The 14,988-nt window shown below is 37.7% G+C and overlaps 1 protein-coding gene across 1 annotated transcript; it reads right to left on the bottom strand.

Annotated features, from left to right (window-relative positions):
• Positions 1–2,247: 2,247 nt before the first annotated feature.
• On the bottom strand, positions 2,248–12,281 carry PTGR2 (prostaglandin reductase 2). The gene is made up of 9 exons (XM_009701060.1): positions 12,217–12,281; positions 10,652–10,770; positions 9,123–9,314; positions 8,005–8,175; positions 6,804–7,013; positions 5,878–5,999; positions 4,536–4,623; positions 3,748–3,787; positions 2,248–2,468 (listed from the first exon to the last, which is right to left on the bottom strand). Exons 1-9 carry the CDS (start codon positions 12,251–12,253, stop codon positions 2,404–2,406), a joined length of 1,044 nt encoding a protein of 347 aa, XP_009699362.1. The 5' UTR covers positions 12,254–12,281; the 3' UTR covers positions 2,248–2,403.
• Positions 12,282–14,988: the final 2,707 nt, after the last annotated feature.

The raw sequence follows: 14,988 nt of genomic DNA, 5'->3' as shown, positions 1-14,988 counted from the left end.
AGCAGGAACGGCAATACTAATACTCGCATTTGTAAAAATACTCTTGCATCAATAGCAACTTTCAGGAGCAGAGGCAACGGAGCCTAAGGTTAAGACCAGCTTTGCTGAGAGGGTGTGGCATGTTAATGGCTGGTCATGTACATGGAGTCGGCTGTTTTCTTTTGCCTTTAGATATATTTGCTTTAGGAATGAACTGTAAGGATGAGGACATTTATTCAGAAAGATGAAGTGTATTAAAGTGCATTACGGCTAATCTGCCGCCTGGCAGAAGCTGAATGCAGAATACGGGGTGCATAGGGTGATGGCGATGCTCTTTCAATCTGAATATTCCTATAGGAACATGCACGTGGGAGCAGGTGGGAGGGAAGAAAGAAAAGAAAGGGGACAATGGACACATCAGCACACTCATTAGAGCCACTGTTTGAAAAGGTTGTATTCCCCTTGGCTCCTTCCCCATTAAATCCAGCTGACCTGACAGGAATCCAAGTCTGGAGACAGTGCTCAGGATCACTGCATTTCCTCCTGCCTCTCATTTTAATGTACGTACAAATTATCAAGCCTTACAAGCCTGCATTCCTTAACTTTGACAACTGAGTTACCATCTATAAACAGTCAATAAACAGGAATTTACAGAATTTCACTCACCTGTTGCTCTCTGTCTTCATTTGCCAACTATGATCATACAGACTTTACTGCGTAAAAATTTTGGCTTTTATCCCAGTGTGACACTTACTAATGCTGCTTGAGTTAGTTATGCTGATGCTGGATTCACAGTCTAGCTGAAAGTGAACCAGTCACTAGCTTTGTAGTTGAAAAATGCATACTGGAAGATTTTAGACCATCTAATGCTATACTGCAGGTGTCTTTCTCTTCCTCAAAGTTTACGGTATCCATCACTGCATGCTTCCTTCTTTCAGGGCCAGCTTCAGCACTAGGATATGCAAGGACTGGTTTTCATACTGCTCACAACCGCATAAGGCAATTTTGATACTTACTGTCTTACTTTCCACAGCACACAAAATGATTTATAATGCCAAATTTCTTGCATAGTGCTTCTTCCCTAGTCCTTGGATTCCATTTAGTTTGGCTTAGGTGGTGACTCACGCAGATCTAGATAATGCAGTCTCTGACTCTGCTGTTTGGAAACACTTCTCTTAAAGGCAAACTAATTAAAACCAAAACCAATAGCCTGTAAATCAGAATGTGTCATGAACAATCCTATTCTCTAAATAAATACGTGTTAATGTCTCTAAATATACATAGTAGTGGAATTCTAATGTCTTCAAGATAATTATCTGTTCTCTTTTCTGTTCCTTGCTTTTGAAGACACATAATCTCATCAGTCTCATTTGGCTTGGGGTTATGCTAGTCCAACTTGGAAATGGTGACTCATTTTTTCAAGTTTCCCCATTGAGATGGTAAAAGTGCATTGTTAGACCAAAAATTCTGAGCCAAGATAAGTTACTGAGGGAACAGAAGGTCAATTGTCTGCAAAGTCACCTTCTGTCATCAGGCTGCATGTTTTGAGATTCTCTGTCTGTCACCCCGGAGAGGTGTAAAAACCAGAAAAACTAGTGAAATCGGGGAGACTATCATAAAAATAAGATACAGTAAATTTTAGAAAAGGAATTCTGAAAAGAAAACTTCACTTAAGTCTGCAATGCAAAGACTGAGAAGACTAAATAAGGCTCACCCTACACCTGAACCTATCTCTGATGAAAGTCTCAGGTTGCATGCACATGGAATTGTAAATGAATTAGGTTGCAAGTGCTCTGAAAATAGGGGATACAATGATACAATACAGAGAAATGGACAAGACAGATCAGTGGAAATTTGTTCCAGATGGCAAAATGGAAATACCTTTGTTATTAGAGACCTTGAATTCCAGAAATTGAATTTTTCTTTGCAATTATCTGTAAATATGAGAGCAGTTAAATTATCAAATGATTAGCCAGATTGATTGGACTGTCAGGGCAAACTTACAATAGTAAATTAAAAATTCCTAGAGAAGTTCCTGGGCACCGAGACAAACTAGCATGGGAATGGTGTACATCTACACTAGTAAATTCTTCTAATGACCAAAACTAGGTGGCTGCACACAAATTGCTTATTGGAAATGGTTCCTGGGATGTTCTGACTTTCAAACCACACCCATGCAAATATTTGCAAGAGTGCTAGCTGGAAACTGTCAAAATCACATCAAAGAACATATTACTCATTTTTAGTATAAATGATTGCATTCCTGTCTCCAGTTCTATTTAGTTTATTAGCATCCCAGAATCTCTGCTTTCAGTACATACATAACAATTTGATGGTTTATTTAAGAAAATTGAAATTAGTGTAAGTAAAAACTTGCTCACTGTTAGAGATAGAATCCAATTATTTTTCCCAAAGCAACGACATTTACTTAGAAACTGAGACGATCTGTTTTCCAATATTGCCTCCATTCATCATGGACTGGAAAGCAGCTTCAAGAGAAATAATTAAGTAAGTTAGCACCAAGCAAAATTTGCCAAGTAACTTAAAAAAGAAAAAAAAAAACACGGTAGAAGCAAATGTATTAAACAGCTCCTCAAAAAGGAGAGATCATGTTTTGGGCCTAAACATATTTATTCTTAATGATGTGCCAAATTAAGAAGAAAAAATAAAAAAGTCAGTCTGTAATAAACTGCTTGTGTAATAATTAAAAAACCCTGATTTGTAAGCAACTGTTTGGCCCTATACAAGTTAATGATTACCTTTGCTGCTTTTGTAATATGCCATACAAATACCAAACAGAAAGACAAGGCATGACTGGAGAGCCCACAAATGCTGTGGGTTTCACAAACCTTTGTGAAGGGAAAAGGATTATAAATACTCTATGTACTACAATAAATGTGAGAAACTGGTGCAAAAGAATAAATCTTTGAGTAAACAAAGTATGAAATATGACAGCTATATTTGATCAAATTCCTTCAAAAGACATATGTATATAAAGTAGCAACAACTAGAATAAATTTATAAGATTTGGCTATCGCTTAATTCTACTGGTTTCCAATCTTGTGGGACTAAAGACTAAATGGACTAAATCATACTCTTCCCTGTTACTTGAAAGGGAAGCATTCTTACAGCACATCTTGAATCAACTGGCTCTCTAGCTTTGTCTCACTGGAGTCACCATTTTTATATTCATTTTTATATTTTCTTTGTTACAGATTTTTTAAACGTGCGACAGGCTATTTTGGTCCTTTAAAATAAATTATTTTTTACTGTGTTTAGCAATCTCTAATATGCTTTCCCCTTTCTTGTGTGTACTTTTCAATTTATTTTTGGTAGCAAATCCAATAACAAACACTGTTAGATATTGGGGTTTTAAAGTATAAGTTCAAGGTTTCCAAAATACCATTTTCTTATGCACAAGTTCTAAGAAATGGGCAGCACCTTAAATCTGTAAGATCAGGACGACTATCATCAGCTGCTAAGGTAGCAGTTTGACAATTAATTCCGCCCCCAATAGTAAAACAAAACAAAAAAAGAAGCTCAAAATTTATATTCACTGCGTTTTTTAACACAAAATAATCTTCTCACAGAAGATTTTATACCTCGTGAAAAACAAATATATTTTATTACAACGTAAAAATCATGTTTTAGATAAAATACAGAAATCTGAATTGGCAAATGAAACAAAAGAGGTAGTTAACCTCTACTATCTTTGTATTTAAACAGATTATTATTCTTAGAAAATGGTGTAAAAAAAAAAAAACTTACCACCAATGTTTGCTAAGCCTTCTACCACGGTCTCTCTGACCTGTCAATGCAAACAAGTCCTTTTAGCTTTCTTCAAACAAGATGAACATTTCTTAGAAATGTTCCATGAAACTGCCACAGAAACTACCAAAATCTAAAGAATTCTCTTGCTACAATGGACAGTGCTCTGTTTGGGCCAGATTCTTTCATCAAGAGAAGAGTGAATACTTTCTGATAAACATGTAGGCGATTTAATTCTTCAATCAGAACTGGAACACCCCTGCCCCTGCCAAAATTTCACATCTCAGGATTTTCTTAGGAAAATTTACTGATCACCTGAAGAATCAAAAACTAATTTAGACAGACCTCACAGGGAAGGGATGGATAAAGCATCTGCCCATCACAAAATAATAAATAGTAATTATAAAGCTTGAAACAAAATTTCAGACAAGATCTCCAAAAGCATTCAGGACACTAACTAATCAGATATTTGAAAGTACATATTTTTGAAGGTCTGATCCCTTAAGTAAAAAAGCACATGCACCCTATGCTGAAAGAAAGAATACAGACATCAGCAGCATGGAATTAGAACAGACTGTCATACTACAGTCACACCATCCACAGCGGGTATCTACTAAAACACTGCGACCTAATAAGCTTTCAATTACACTTACACACTCTTAAGAAAATCTGTTCAATTCTGAGGCATGGTAAGAGAGCCAGGGACAAAGAAACCGGACTTCTTGTAGTCAGACCATGATCTGAGGAGACAGTATCAAAGAACATAGATTAAACGTAAAAGTTCTTACCTTCAGTTTACCCTCTTGGATCCACTGACAGAGTTGTAATATGCTAGCTTCTTGTTTGTCCATATAGTTCAACACTAAGAATCTTTCCCTGTGAAAGAAAAGAATCAGCCTAGATTTAAGAAATGTTGGTAAGTGTATTTTGAAATGTTTACAAATCTTTTCAGGAAACAGCATTATTGAAACTGAACAGTTATGAGTACTAATTACAAGGAGACAGAGCTCAGAGCTTTGCCAGCTTGTTGAGACAGCTCACTGCAGTGGCAGCTTAACAGTAACGTCAGTCTTAGACAAGTAATTCTGCTCAAGTACCAGAGAGAAGAGTAATAAAAATCAAGTAGTATTGCCAGAATAAGCAAATGTCTGTAAAATGTGAACTCCTACTCTTTTTACTTTTTTTTTTTTTGTGGTAGGGAGAATAATTAATGGACCTGCAACTAGATAGCAAGTGTAAAATAACTTTCAGGCTCCCCAAAATTTTGCATGTCCTGCTGTCAAAGCTGTGTATAGCAATCAAGAGAAACTGCAACAATCATAAAAAACTATAATTACTTGTAGCAACGTACTGACTAAATTCTCCTCTGCCCTCTACTACGTGTGGTGTATTTTAGTATTGTTATCCTTTTTTTGCAAGTGCTGACAACAGTAACAGGGACAAGAAAAGAACTTTAATTAGAAGAGGTCAATCGGTTTGCACAGAAATCAAAAGTCTCCTCAACTTTCTGCAATGCAATGAATGAAAAATCTAAGACTTTGCTCCCAATCTCTGCCTTAGCTCCACCTGAATCCTGACAGGAGATTCAGCAATTCCTAGAGTCATAACAAAAATCAATGTTTTATCTGTATGTATCTGCCACACCTACAGTCCCATTAGGTAATAAAACCCCAAATACTAAAAATGTAATTTCTATACAATCACTACATCAACTCCATCCTTACTTTAAAAATATTTGATTTTCTCTCTGCCTGAACTACTGCACTTGGAGAAAAGGCACTCTGCAAAACATCTGAGAACAGAACCATAGCAACATCTTCGTTCATAATGAAGAATCTGTCAGAGACTCCAGGACTAAATTAAGCAACCACAAACAAAGCATAACAACAGACAACTAACTATGTTAACATGTTAACATCCTTTCCCGGTTTTTATGCTGATACAGACAAATGTAAGAGAAAGGATTTACTGACATTGTAATTACAGTTTCCTTTTTTAGTGCGGCAACATTCTGTTCCGATTACACATGCCTATTGCGGATCTACAGACTATCTTCCAAACATCAGAGTCATAACGTCACGTGCGCAATCCACCTGGAACCTGGTCACAAGTTCTGTAGGAGAAATGTACCTAGTGATATTCCTTTCTTTCCGTATTTTTTCTATGTCAGGAGGCAGTGGAGGAGGATAAGGCACATCTTTGTTATACTGAGAAATCTGTCCACACAGGATGATATGGCTGTTCTGATTCATCTGTTTGGGACAGGATAAAGTGAGAAAAATTACATTCCTTGGTCTCAGAAACTAAATTTTCCAGAGATGGAATAGATTATATTGCAAAATTTTCACATGGGTATCCTTAGTTAGAGCCACATTTCATAGAAAAGAGTGGGAGAATTGCAGGCAGTCCCATTCAACCTATGACAACATTCAAACAGATAAATGCAGGGCAATAGTGGAAAAATAAATGCTATACAGCCTATGTGTAATTTAAAAAGGCATTAAATACAAGGAATATAAGAAGTTGTTATCTTACTGCATGCCCTTTTTGTCAGGAGAAGAGGGGTAACAGGACAAAGAAGCTGGATACAGCTGTGACTTAGAGCTCCCAAAGACGGCATTGCCACCAAAGCCTCCCTGCCATGAGACAGAGTAGTTTCACATTAACAATGAAGAAGGCTGGTCAAGAGCCTTTATGGAAGCCCAGGAGAGCTGGTCTTTTGTGAAGCCAGAAAACCAAAGCAGACAAAACACAAGATTACTACACTGACAAACAAGTTTTTGAGAGTATTACCAAGTCTCCTGGCCAAAGAAGGGAGACACAAGAAGCAGAAATTGTATTTCTATTACTATACTGCCAGGCTAGTCCAAATGACAGCCACTGATTTCAAATATCTGATTTCTCCTGAAGACTAGGATCAGCACCTGGATTAGATCAATGAAGTGGAAAGTCTGCTCTGCTGTATTGCAGGCTGGTCTCTGTTAAGAATTAATTCAAAGCTGGGCACACAGACATTGGAGAATGACTAGAATAAATCCAACAGCTGGTATAATCACCTGACTTATAACTGTATCGCTGATGTCTCCACCAACATTGTCAAAGTAAACATCCACACCACCTGGGCACAGTTCACGTAGCTGCTCTGCCACATGTCCCTTCTTGTAATTGATAGCAGCATCAAACCCCATTTCTTGGACCAAAATGGAGCACTTCTCATCTGTGCCAGCGATCCCCACCACTCTAGAACAGCCTTCCAGACGGCCAATCTGCAGGCACACAGTTAAAAATAAAAAAAAAAACCCAAGCAATAAAGAGAAGTTAGATCACTAATCTGCATACAGGTACCAATGAGAGGAAGGGGGCCTTAGGGGGTGTCACAGTTATCCCCCATCCCACTAAACCCCAGACGGGAAAGTTCAGCACAGGCTCCCATCTCAGGTGACGTAATTGCCTCTTGTCACTCCCTCCTCACACCTAGAGAAGGGGCAGGTACAATTGAAATCTGCCATCTTTTCAAACTCACTGACTGCAGGAGGTTTAGTCTGTGGAGTCACCAATGCTGGCAGTACTGGAGAGCCAAATATAGTACAAAATCACCATCTGCCACGTATGGTAACACAGCTAATAAAAGGCCAAAAAGATTGGACAATAATTGATTTAAATTTATTCTTCATAGATTTGTTTATGCATTCTTTCTTCATAGTTCCTCTTTATCAGTAAGTCTTAAACTTGCTTAATATCTCATGTGTTTGTGTATATATATATGTCTCTGTGTGTGTGTGTGTGTGTATATGTATTTGTAGATTCTGCAAAGCTGAGGAGGATAAAAGGGCTGTAAATCTCAAAACGCAAAGGATGTCACAGAACACAACACGAAGAAGGGTTTACTATATTTCTCTACTGACTGTTTTCTAATATAGAAAAAACCAAAAGTCTCCAATCAACTCAAAGACTGTGTTCAAATGGCAGACTACTATATATATAGTAAATACATGTTTTTATACCATCTACTTTATTTATGCTAGTGACAAGTAACCACCTTGGACCGATTTCTCCTCTCCCAGTTTCATGAAACTTAAGTTTCACACCTAAAGTCTTTCTCAGTGAGAGTGTGAGCCAAATCTGTGAAACTGCCCCTTCTCATGGAGTTATACCTGCTCACGTTTACAATTATTTTATCAGTATCTTTATCAACTGGCATGCTTCAGAAGATAAACTTGGTAACAAAGTATGCTTGTATGTCTTAAGCCTACCTACCTGGCCAGCCAAGGAGCCGCAGGCACCAGCTGCTCCACTCACCACCATTGTCTGATTTGCACCCACAGCCACATGCCCTTTCTCCTTTATACCTAAGAAGGCTGTCAGCCCTGTGATGCCAGCTGCACCGAGAAAGTAGGAAAGGCGTCCATTTACAAGTTGTGGAGCAAGCTACAAAACAGAAAGGCACGGTGGTGTTCATTTCCTTTTAAGGTGAGATTTTCCTGTTTGCTATTTGATTGTCTGAGGATAGAAGACTAACTCAGGATATTTACCAGGCAAGATACAACTGGCAGGGACAAGCTATCTATAACTAGCTCTACCCTAATAACAAGTTTAGAGAAAATAAAACAAAGATCGTATTTCCATAGTTTTAGAAAGTTTTTAATCAAAGTCACTCACAAAAACTTAAATTATGGAAGTGTCAAAAAGCAGTTGGGAGATAAGAAGTTTCCAGCAACGATGAACTATCCCTATGTTAGCATAAAGGATAAAACAGCACCATTTTATCAAATATTGTGATTGTAGATTAGTGGCAAATGGTCCTAAGGAAGGAGTTTATTGGAAAGTATACACGCTTAAACTAGAATAATTTTCTGTCTTACACAAGGATGATCAACACAATATCCCTAATGCAGTTATCTCTCCATTTTCAACCTAATATTGAATATCCTTTCTTCTGCGGATGTAAAATCTCAAACACAAGCTTTCAGTAATGTATGTTAGTGAAATAAATTGAATTAAATGTATCTAAAGCTTTTTATGTCTTATGACTACACTCTCATGGATCAGGAGTTCTACTAGAACTAGAATAATTAACAGAATTAATTAACAGAAGCACCTTCAGGGAAATTTATTAAAAATCCAACAACTGAAATAATACTGGCATGTCTGGTAACCAACAAAAGCATTTACATTTTTCTTTGTTAATAAAAGAGAGAAATGGATACAGATTTTGCCATCTGTGAGTTGATCTGCCTTTAGAGACCTGGTTGCTCCAATAATGTTGACTTGTTTTTGACCAAGGCATAGTATCTTTAGCCACTATTTAAAAAAAAAAAAAAAAAAAAAAGTAGGAAAAGAAAATAGTGACAATCTAGGCTTTGCATTTACATTACCTTTTGTAGCAAGCTTCCATCTAGAATTGCCATTGTCTGCCAGGGCCAATTGAAGGAAGTCACAAAGTCTCCTTTAGCAAGGTTATCATGCTTGCTCTCCTCCACAACCCCAATGCCCCCACCATCAGCAACTTCAGACAGCTGCCAGGGCAGGAGGTAATCTGAGCCGGTATCGTCATTCATTCGGCAGCGCTGAAAGACAAGGATTTAATGAGAGGCTCTGGTGGAACACATGGTTTGTTCATGAGTTCAAATGAAGTTGGGGATGAGGTATGTTTAAAACTACAAACACAAACGGCTACTTAAAAATCTCTCAATAAGCTCCAAATATTCAGCACCTTTTTAGATCCCTCTCTCCCTTCGTTTGCTCAGTACAAAAGGAGGATGGACCACTGTGATCTCCTCCAGCAGCATTACCAAAGCCAACACCACATTCTATAGACACTGTCTCAAAGCCAGCCATGCAACCGAAGATGACTGGCTTGGGTCTGACAAGAATCCTATAAATGCCATTCCTTAACTGGATGAACCATAGAAATGTAGGTTTGAAAGAAACACCCACAAGTCATTTAGTCCATGCCTATCCACTGAAGAACAGTCAAATAAATATATGTAGACCATCCCTGATATAAATCTGTTTAATGAAACATCTTGAAATCTGAAGTCTTTCCTTTCTATCTCCCCCTGTAGCCTAAGTTAGTACTTCAGGATTCTTAAACTTCTCCTTAATTCCCAAACTAAACGTACTTTCCTGAAATTAAGACTGTTTCTTTTCTACTGTCTCCATCTATGCAGGGAACAAATGATCAGAATTCTCTTTACAGCAAACTTCTACATACTAACAGATTGGGTCTGTCTGGTTCTCCTCCTACCTTGGCTTCCATTTCAACTCACAGCTCTCCCAACCATGTGATTTCTACAGTTTCGCAGATTTAGGTGCAAGTGCTGGTTATGGTTTCATTCACTAATCCTCTCTCTGTTTCCATTATTTACTAAGTATTGACACGTTTTTGTCCTGCCATCACCCACTTAAGGAGAGAATCTGACTTTCATTTGTAAATAAAGCTGGTAACAGCTAAATAATATTTAACTTGAATAATTTATGTGTTTTATCTAGAGTTTTTTTTCTTGATCATGTCTCTCTTGCTTCATCATGAAATAGTCTTCCTACTCTACCCACTCTCCCCTCAACTGAAAAATACTTCCTTCCATGGCAAAAAAAAATGTAAAAAATTTATATAAAGAAGGCAAAGTTCAGAAAAAGCCAATACAAACAAATCTGTAATGGTATACCAGGGCTCACAGTCTTCTCCTAGTCCCATAAAGTCATATTCCTACATATATCACAGGCACATTAATGCCAAATTCCTTCCCAAAATAACTCCATCAGAATGAACAGAATTACTAAATTATACTAGAGATACATTTGTCCTATAACTAGTAACTTCACTGTTAAACATTATGACAGGTACAGAGTTGAAGATATTTTAAAAAACAAATTCTGGCTTAGCTCTAAGTCCATGACCTACCATGTAAGGGTCCACAGAGAGATAAAGGGTTCTAACACGCACTTGTCCCGCTTGGATCATATCTGCTATTGTACTTTGTTCCAGTCGGAAGTTTTCAGCCACTGGCACTCCATTCTTACCTAGAATTATTTTAAAATCAAACAAATAAATGAATCAATACAGAGCTTCCCTTAATCAATATGCGAAGGCCTTTTTTTAAGGTAGCCCTTTTTAGAATAAGTTAGGCTATACCTTTACTCAGGTATAAAACTACCGACCAACTTTCAGGTTTTCTGTCACAGATTACAATTTAAACAGGTGTACTGCCACCATCCAAACTGAAGACCTGCTGATCTGCCAGCTTACCCATACCTGGGCCAGTATCAGGCACTTGCACCGACTGACAGTTTCCATGCTGTTTGCTACACATAATTTTTATGAATAATTAGGGCAAACTAAAAAAAAAAAGGGGCTGTTCCCATTCCCAAAGAAATGGTTCTATACACCCTACGGGCTGAAAAGCCCCTAACTTTCAAAACAAAGACATGCATCGGGCCTTCTCCCACATATTAAAACTATTGTGCGCTATTTCGCCAGTAGCAAATGACCACAAATTTTAACCAGGTAAGTTGTAAACCCTCACCTTTCAGTCTCTTTTGACTCAGTGAGATTGGGGGAATACAGATCATTGCCACTGCACATGCATATGCTACCAGAGCATCCCTTGGCAGCTACAGACAGACTCCTTAAATTACAGCTTCCCAGAAACACCTATAAAACCTATGCCAAGAGCCCCAGAACCAGAGGTTTCATCCTCAGGTTGGTACCACAGGCAGCAGAGCAATCAGACTGACAACGGGAACCTCCGGCACTAAAAGGAGAGCGCCAGATACCCATGTGTGTTTTAAGTCAGAGTGACTGGGCAGCTACAGCAGGCTGCTGCTGTAACATTTAATTTGCATTAGGAAAGACTTATTGCAGGTCACACAATAGTTCTTACCTCTTAGGACCATTTTGGCATTGAGCAGCAATACAGTCCCCCAAAAACTTAATGCACACACGTGAGTCTTCTACCACAGACAATTTATGAACTTGCTATCCAAAATACTGTGCTGACATTCCTAACAAGGCAAATGTGTAAGCAAGGAAGTAAACAAATCCTCAAGAGTGTAAATTTAAAAAACAAACACTTTGAAACATAGGAGGAAGAAAAGATTCAATATTTACTTAAAGGAAACAAAAATGAACAGTAACAAAATACTTTAGTCATCTCTTAAAATCCAAAAAGAACAAACATCAGAACTAAAAAGCAATGCTTGCTAATCTTTCTTCACTTTGAGTTCCTACACTTGGGATTTTCTCATATATTACGTATTGACCCTTTTTTTCTCACCCAAGAGTTTAGAAATCTGTATATACAGACTAAATAAATACACTTCACAATAAACTGTATTTATTGCTGCATGCAATATTAAGGTATATAAATGTCAATATCTTAAGTTAGTGTCTGTTTCCACCCTCACCTTTTTGAAGCATTAGGCAACCATAACAAACACATTGCTCCTTTATTGGAGAGAAATACATACCAGGGCGTGAATTCAGCACTACTCTTTGTATAATCATCCCTGCTTTTGCAGCAATTTCGCACTGGATTTCTGCAAAGGAAAACATTGTTTGAAGGACTGAAACATAAACTTTCTTGAAAAAGAATATGGGGCAAAGTACTTCATAATTTGGAAACTGGGGATGAAATATAGGCCTCACCAACTTCAGCATCCATGCCCAAGAATCGTTCAAACCAACCTCAAACGTAAAATAAACAAACTTGTGAATAAAGAATTTCCCTGTTTATCTTGTTAAAGCCATGATTTTATACAGTGTTACAGGAGCACCTTCCAAAAAGACTGAAAATTATCCTGTACCGTCCTCCTTGTACGATCCGTTCCAGGTTGTAGGAGACGTGCTTGGTTTGCCTCCCCGTGCTGACTGAGAACACTCTCTTCCCGCCTAAAAGACGCGGAGGCAGCTTTGCATGCATAAATCAGGTGCAAATCAACAAAAGACATGCACGCATGCCAGTAATAGCAGTACGCAGGTATATGATAAAAAAAGATTGTTGTGTAAAATGTTTCACGTGAAATAGCAAGTCTTTCTATTAGCAGTACATTTTCTCCTAAGAAATGGTCTGGCCCAGAGATGAGAAAGAATTAAATCACCATTTGATCTGTTGTACTGAAAAATTTCTCCTTGAATTTCAACAGCTTAAAAGAAGACTGTAAATTTGTGTTCTTGCAACCATGAGATGCCAAAGTGATTAACAGGGAATGAATCTGATTTAACACCAGAAAAATCATGATCTTGTACGCTTTCAGGGCTAATACAAAATAAAAATGTTCTTACTACTATTCTCAGATGAGTGCCATAAATAACCAACCTCCACAAGAACCAAGCACATTAAGGAATGGAACACGATAGCTGATGTCTTTGCCACAATGTTTACTTTGCTGACAAGAACAGCAAATTAGAGTGAAGTTAAACGACATCATCACCACTTATCCAACATCTTTACTCTTTGAACATTGCAAAATACAGAACCTTCTATCTGTACTGCTGCAGTGCTTGCCCTACAGCACTCGCAGGCCATCAAGAACTACACCATGGAGTGCAGAAAAACATAATTAAAAAGTTATCAGGAGAAAATAGGCATCTTTCTGGCCTTTCCCTCTCCTCTAAAACCAGCAACTGACTCAAACCAAAAGTTTCTTGTTCGTAAATCAGATAAAGGTTTAACATTTGACTGTTTTCGCACTTGAAAAGCTAATTATTAGGCAAAAATTATTCAAGACTTAGTTTCTTTTCAATATTTCAACACCTAAGAGTGTTACAAGAAAAACTACAAGAAGCGGATCTCAAACGTGTCTTTACAGCATCACATCAGTGAAAAATAAGTGACCTGCACAGTTCTTTGGACAGAAGAATGTAGAAGATCAGCCTACAACAAAAGGAAAAAACCCACACGCTTTGATGACATTACTAGTTACTGTTTAAAAACAAAAAATGAGCATTGAAAATATAGGAGTTAACAGTTAAAGAAAGAAATAAAAATCCATTTTGATACCCATACAGCTCATACAATCTCTGGAATAAACACACTCATGTAAAACCCTGGCAGTAAGGATGGCCTAAAACAGACTTTAGCAGATCTTGTGTTCCGCATCATGCTTAGCTACAGACTTCCCGTGTGACCATGGGCACATCACTTTATACTTCTTTCATAAAACATTTTTCAGAACAAAATTCCAAATTGCTCCTGATAACATTTGCCTGATGCAATTACATTCAAGTGGTGCAGTTGTTATCCCCAGAGCAATTGTCTTGCCATCTGAGAATTTGTGCTAATTCAATGAGCGTTTTACAAACTGTGAGATGTGCCCAGTGCAATTTAAAAGGACAGCCATACTCTAGTAAACATACAGAACTTGGCTGAAGTTTATAACCACTATAGAAACTGCTCTATGCAGAAATAATGAGTTAAGAATGCAGTGAATATAAACCAACAGTGATCTGACAGCTCACATGAAATCTGGGCAAATCATTCCTCCATACGCTATTCATATTGAGTTCAAATCTACCCATGGCCTTACAGGTTTGATCCACTGTTTATAAACCATACCGAGTAGGCAGAATTGCTGTACAGCTTGTGCCCTACAGAAAGGCCCACTGTCAAAACTGCTGACTCAGTTTTTGTTGTCCTGAAACTAAATACCTGTATTATGCAAACACAAAAACCAGATCTGAACCAGAGATTATGAAAACCATTTTTATTGTGCGTGACACATACTTGAAATATCTGCTTTCTATGATAGTACAGAGAAAAAAATGGAGTCCTTTAAGCCAAAGATATTAACACATTAAAAGAAAGAAAAATAAATACAGAGCGGCATAGAAAGATGAGAGTGGAAAAAGTATACAACATAAGTTTAGATCACTTATTTGAAGGCCTGACATTCTGAAGGAACGAAAATGCTGTTGATTCCCAGGTCGTTTCCACAGCTTTTGGTTGAGAAGCCTGTGTACTAATTTGAAGATCTTCCAAACACTGTAAGTGGGTGGACAGAAAGCAAGGCTGGCAACTGAATTGTCACTCATTCTTTGACAACTGTCACAGTAAAATACAACACTGGAGATGGACATATACTTCTAAATATATATGACTGCACTTACTCTGCAGTGGAAGTCAGTAACACCATCACACACAAGCAAATGTTCACACTAATAACATAGGAAGAAACAATCAAACTTTCCTCACATTATAAACAATATGGAAGTGACTAAAGAAAATATGTAGAGGCACCATC

Source organism: Cariama cristata, unplaced genomic scaffold (genome assembly GCF_000690535.1).
Source record: "Cariama cristata isolate BGI_N322 unplaced genomic scaffold, ASM69053v1 scaffold2265, whole genome shotgun sequence".
In the NCBI taxonomy this organism is placed as follows: Eukaryota; Metazoa; Chordata; class Aves; order Cariamiformes; family Cariamidae; genus Cariama; species Cariama cristata.
This window is presented reverse-complemented; position numbering and strand designations above follow the sequence as displayed.

Coding starts and splice junctions, on each gene's coding strand:
- PTGR2 (XM_009701060.1), bottom strand. CDS start 12,253: ATGATTATACAAAGAGTAGTGCTGAATTCACGCCCTG. Junction 7,014..8,004: donor GCGGCTCCTTGGCTGGCCAG/GTAGGTAGGCTT, acceptor GTGTGCCTGCAG/ATTGGCCGTCTGGAAGGCTG. Junction 3,788..4,535: donor TCCAAGAGGGTAAACTGAAG/GTAAGAACTTTT, acceptor TTGCATTGACAG/GTCAGAGAGACCGTGGTAGA.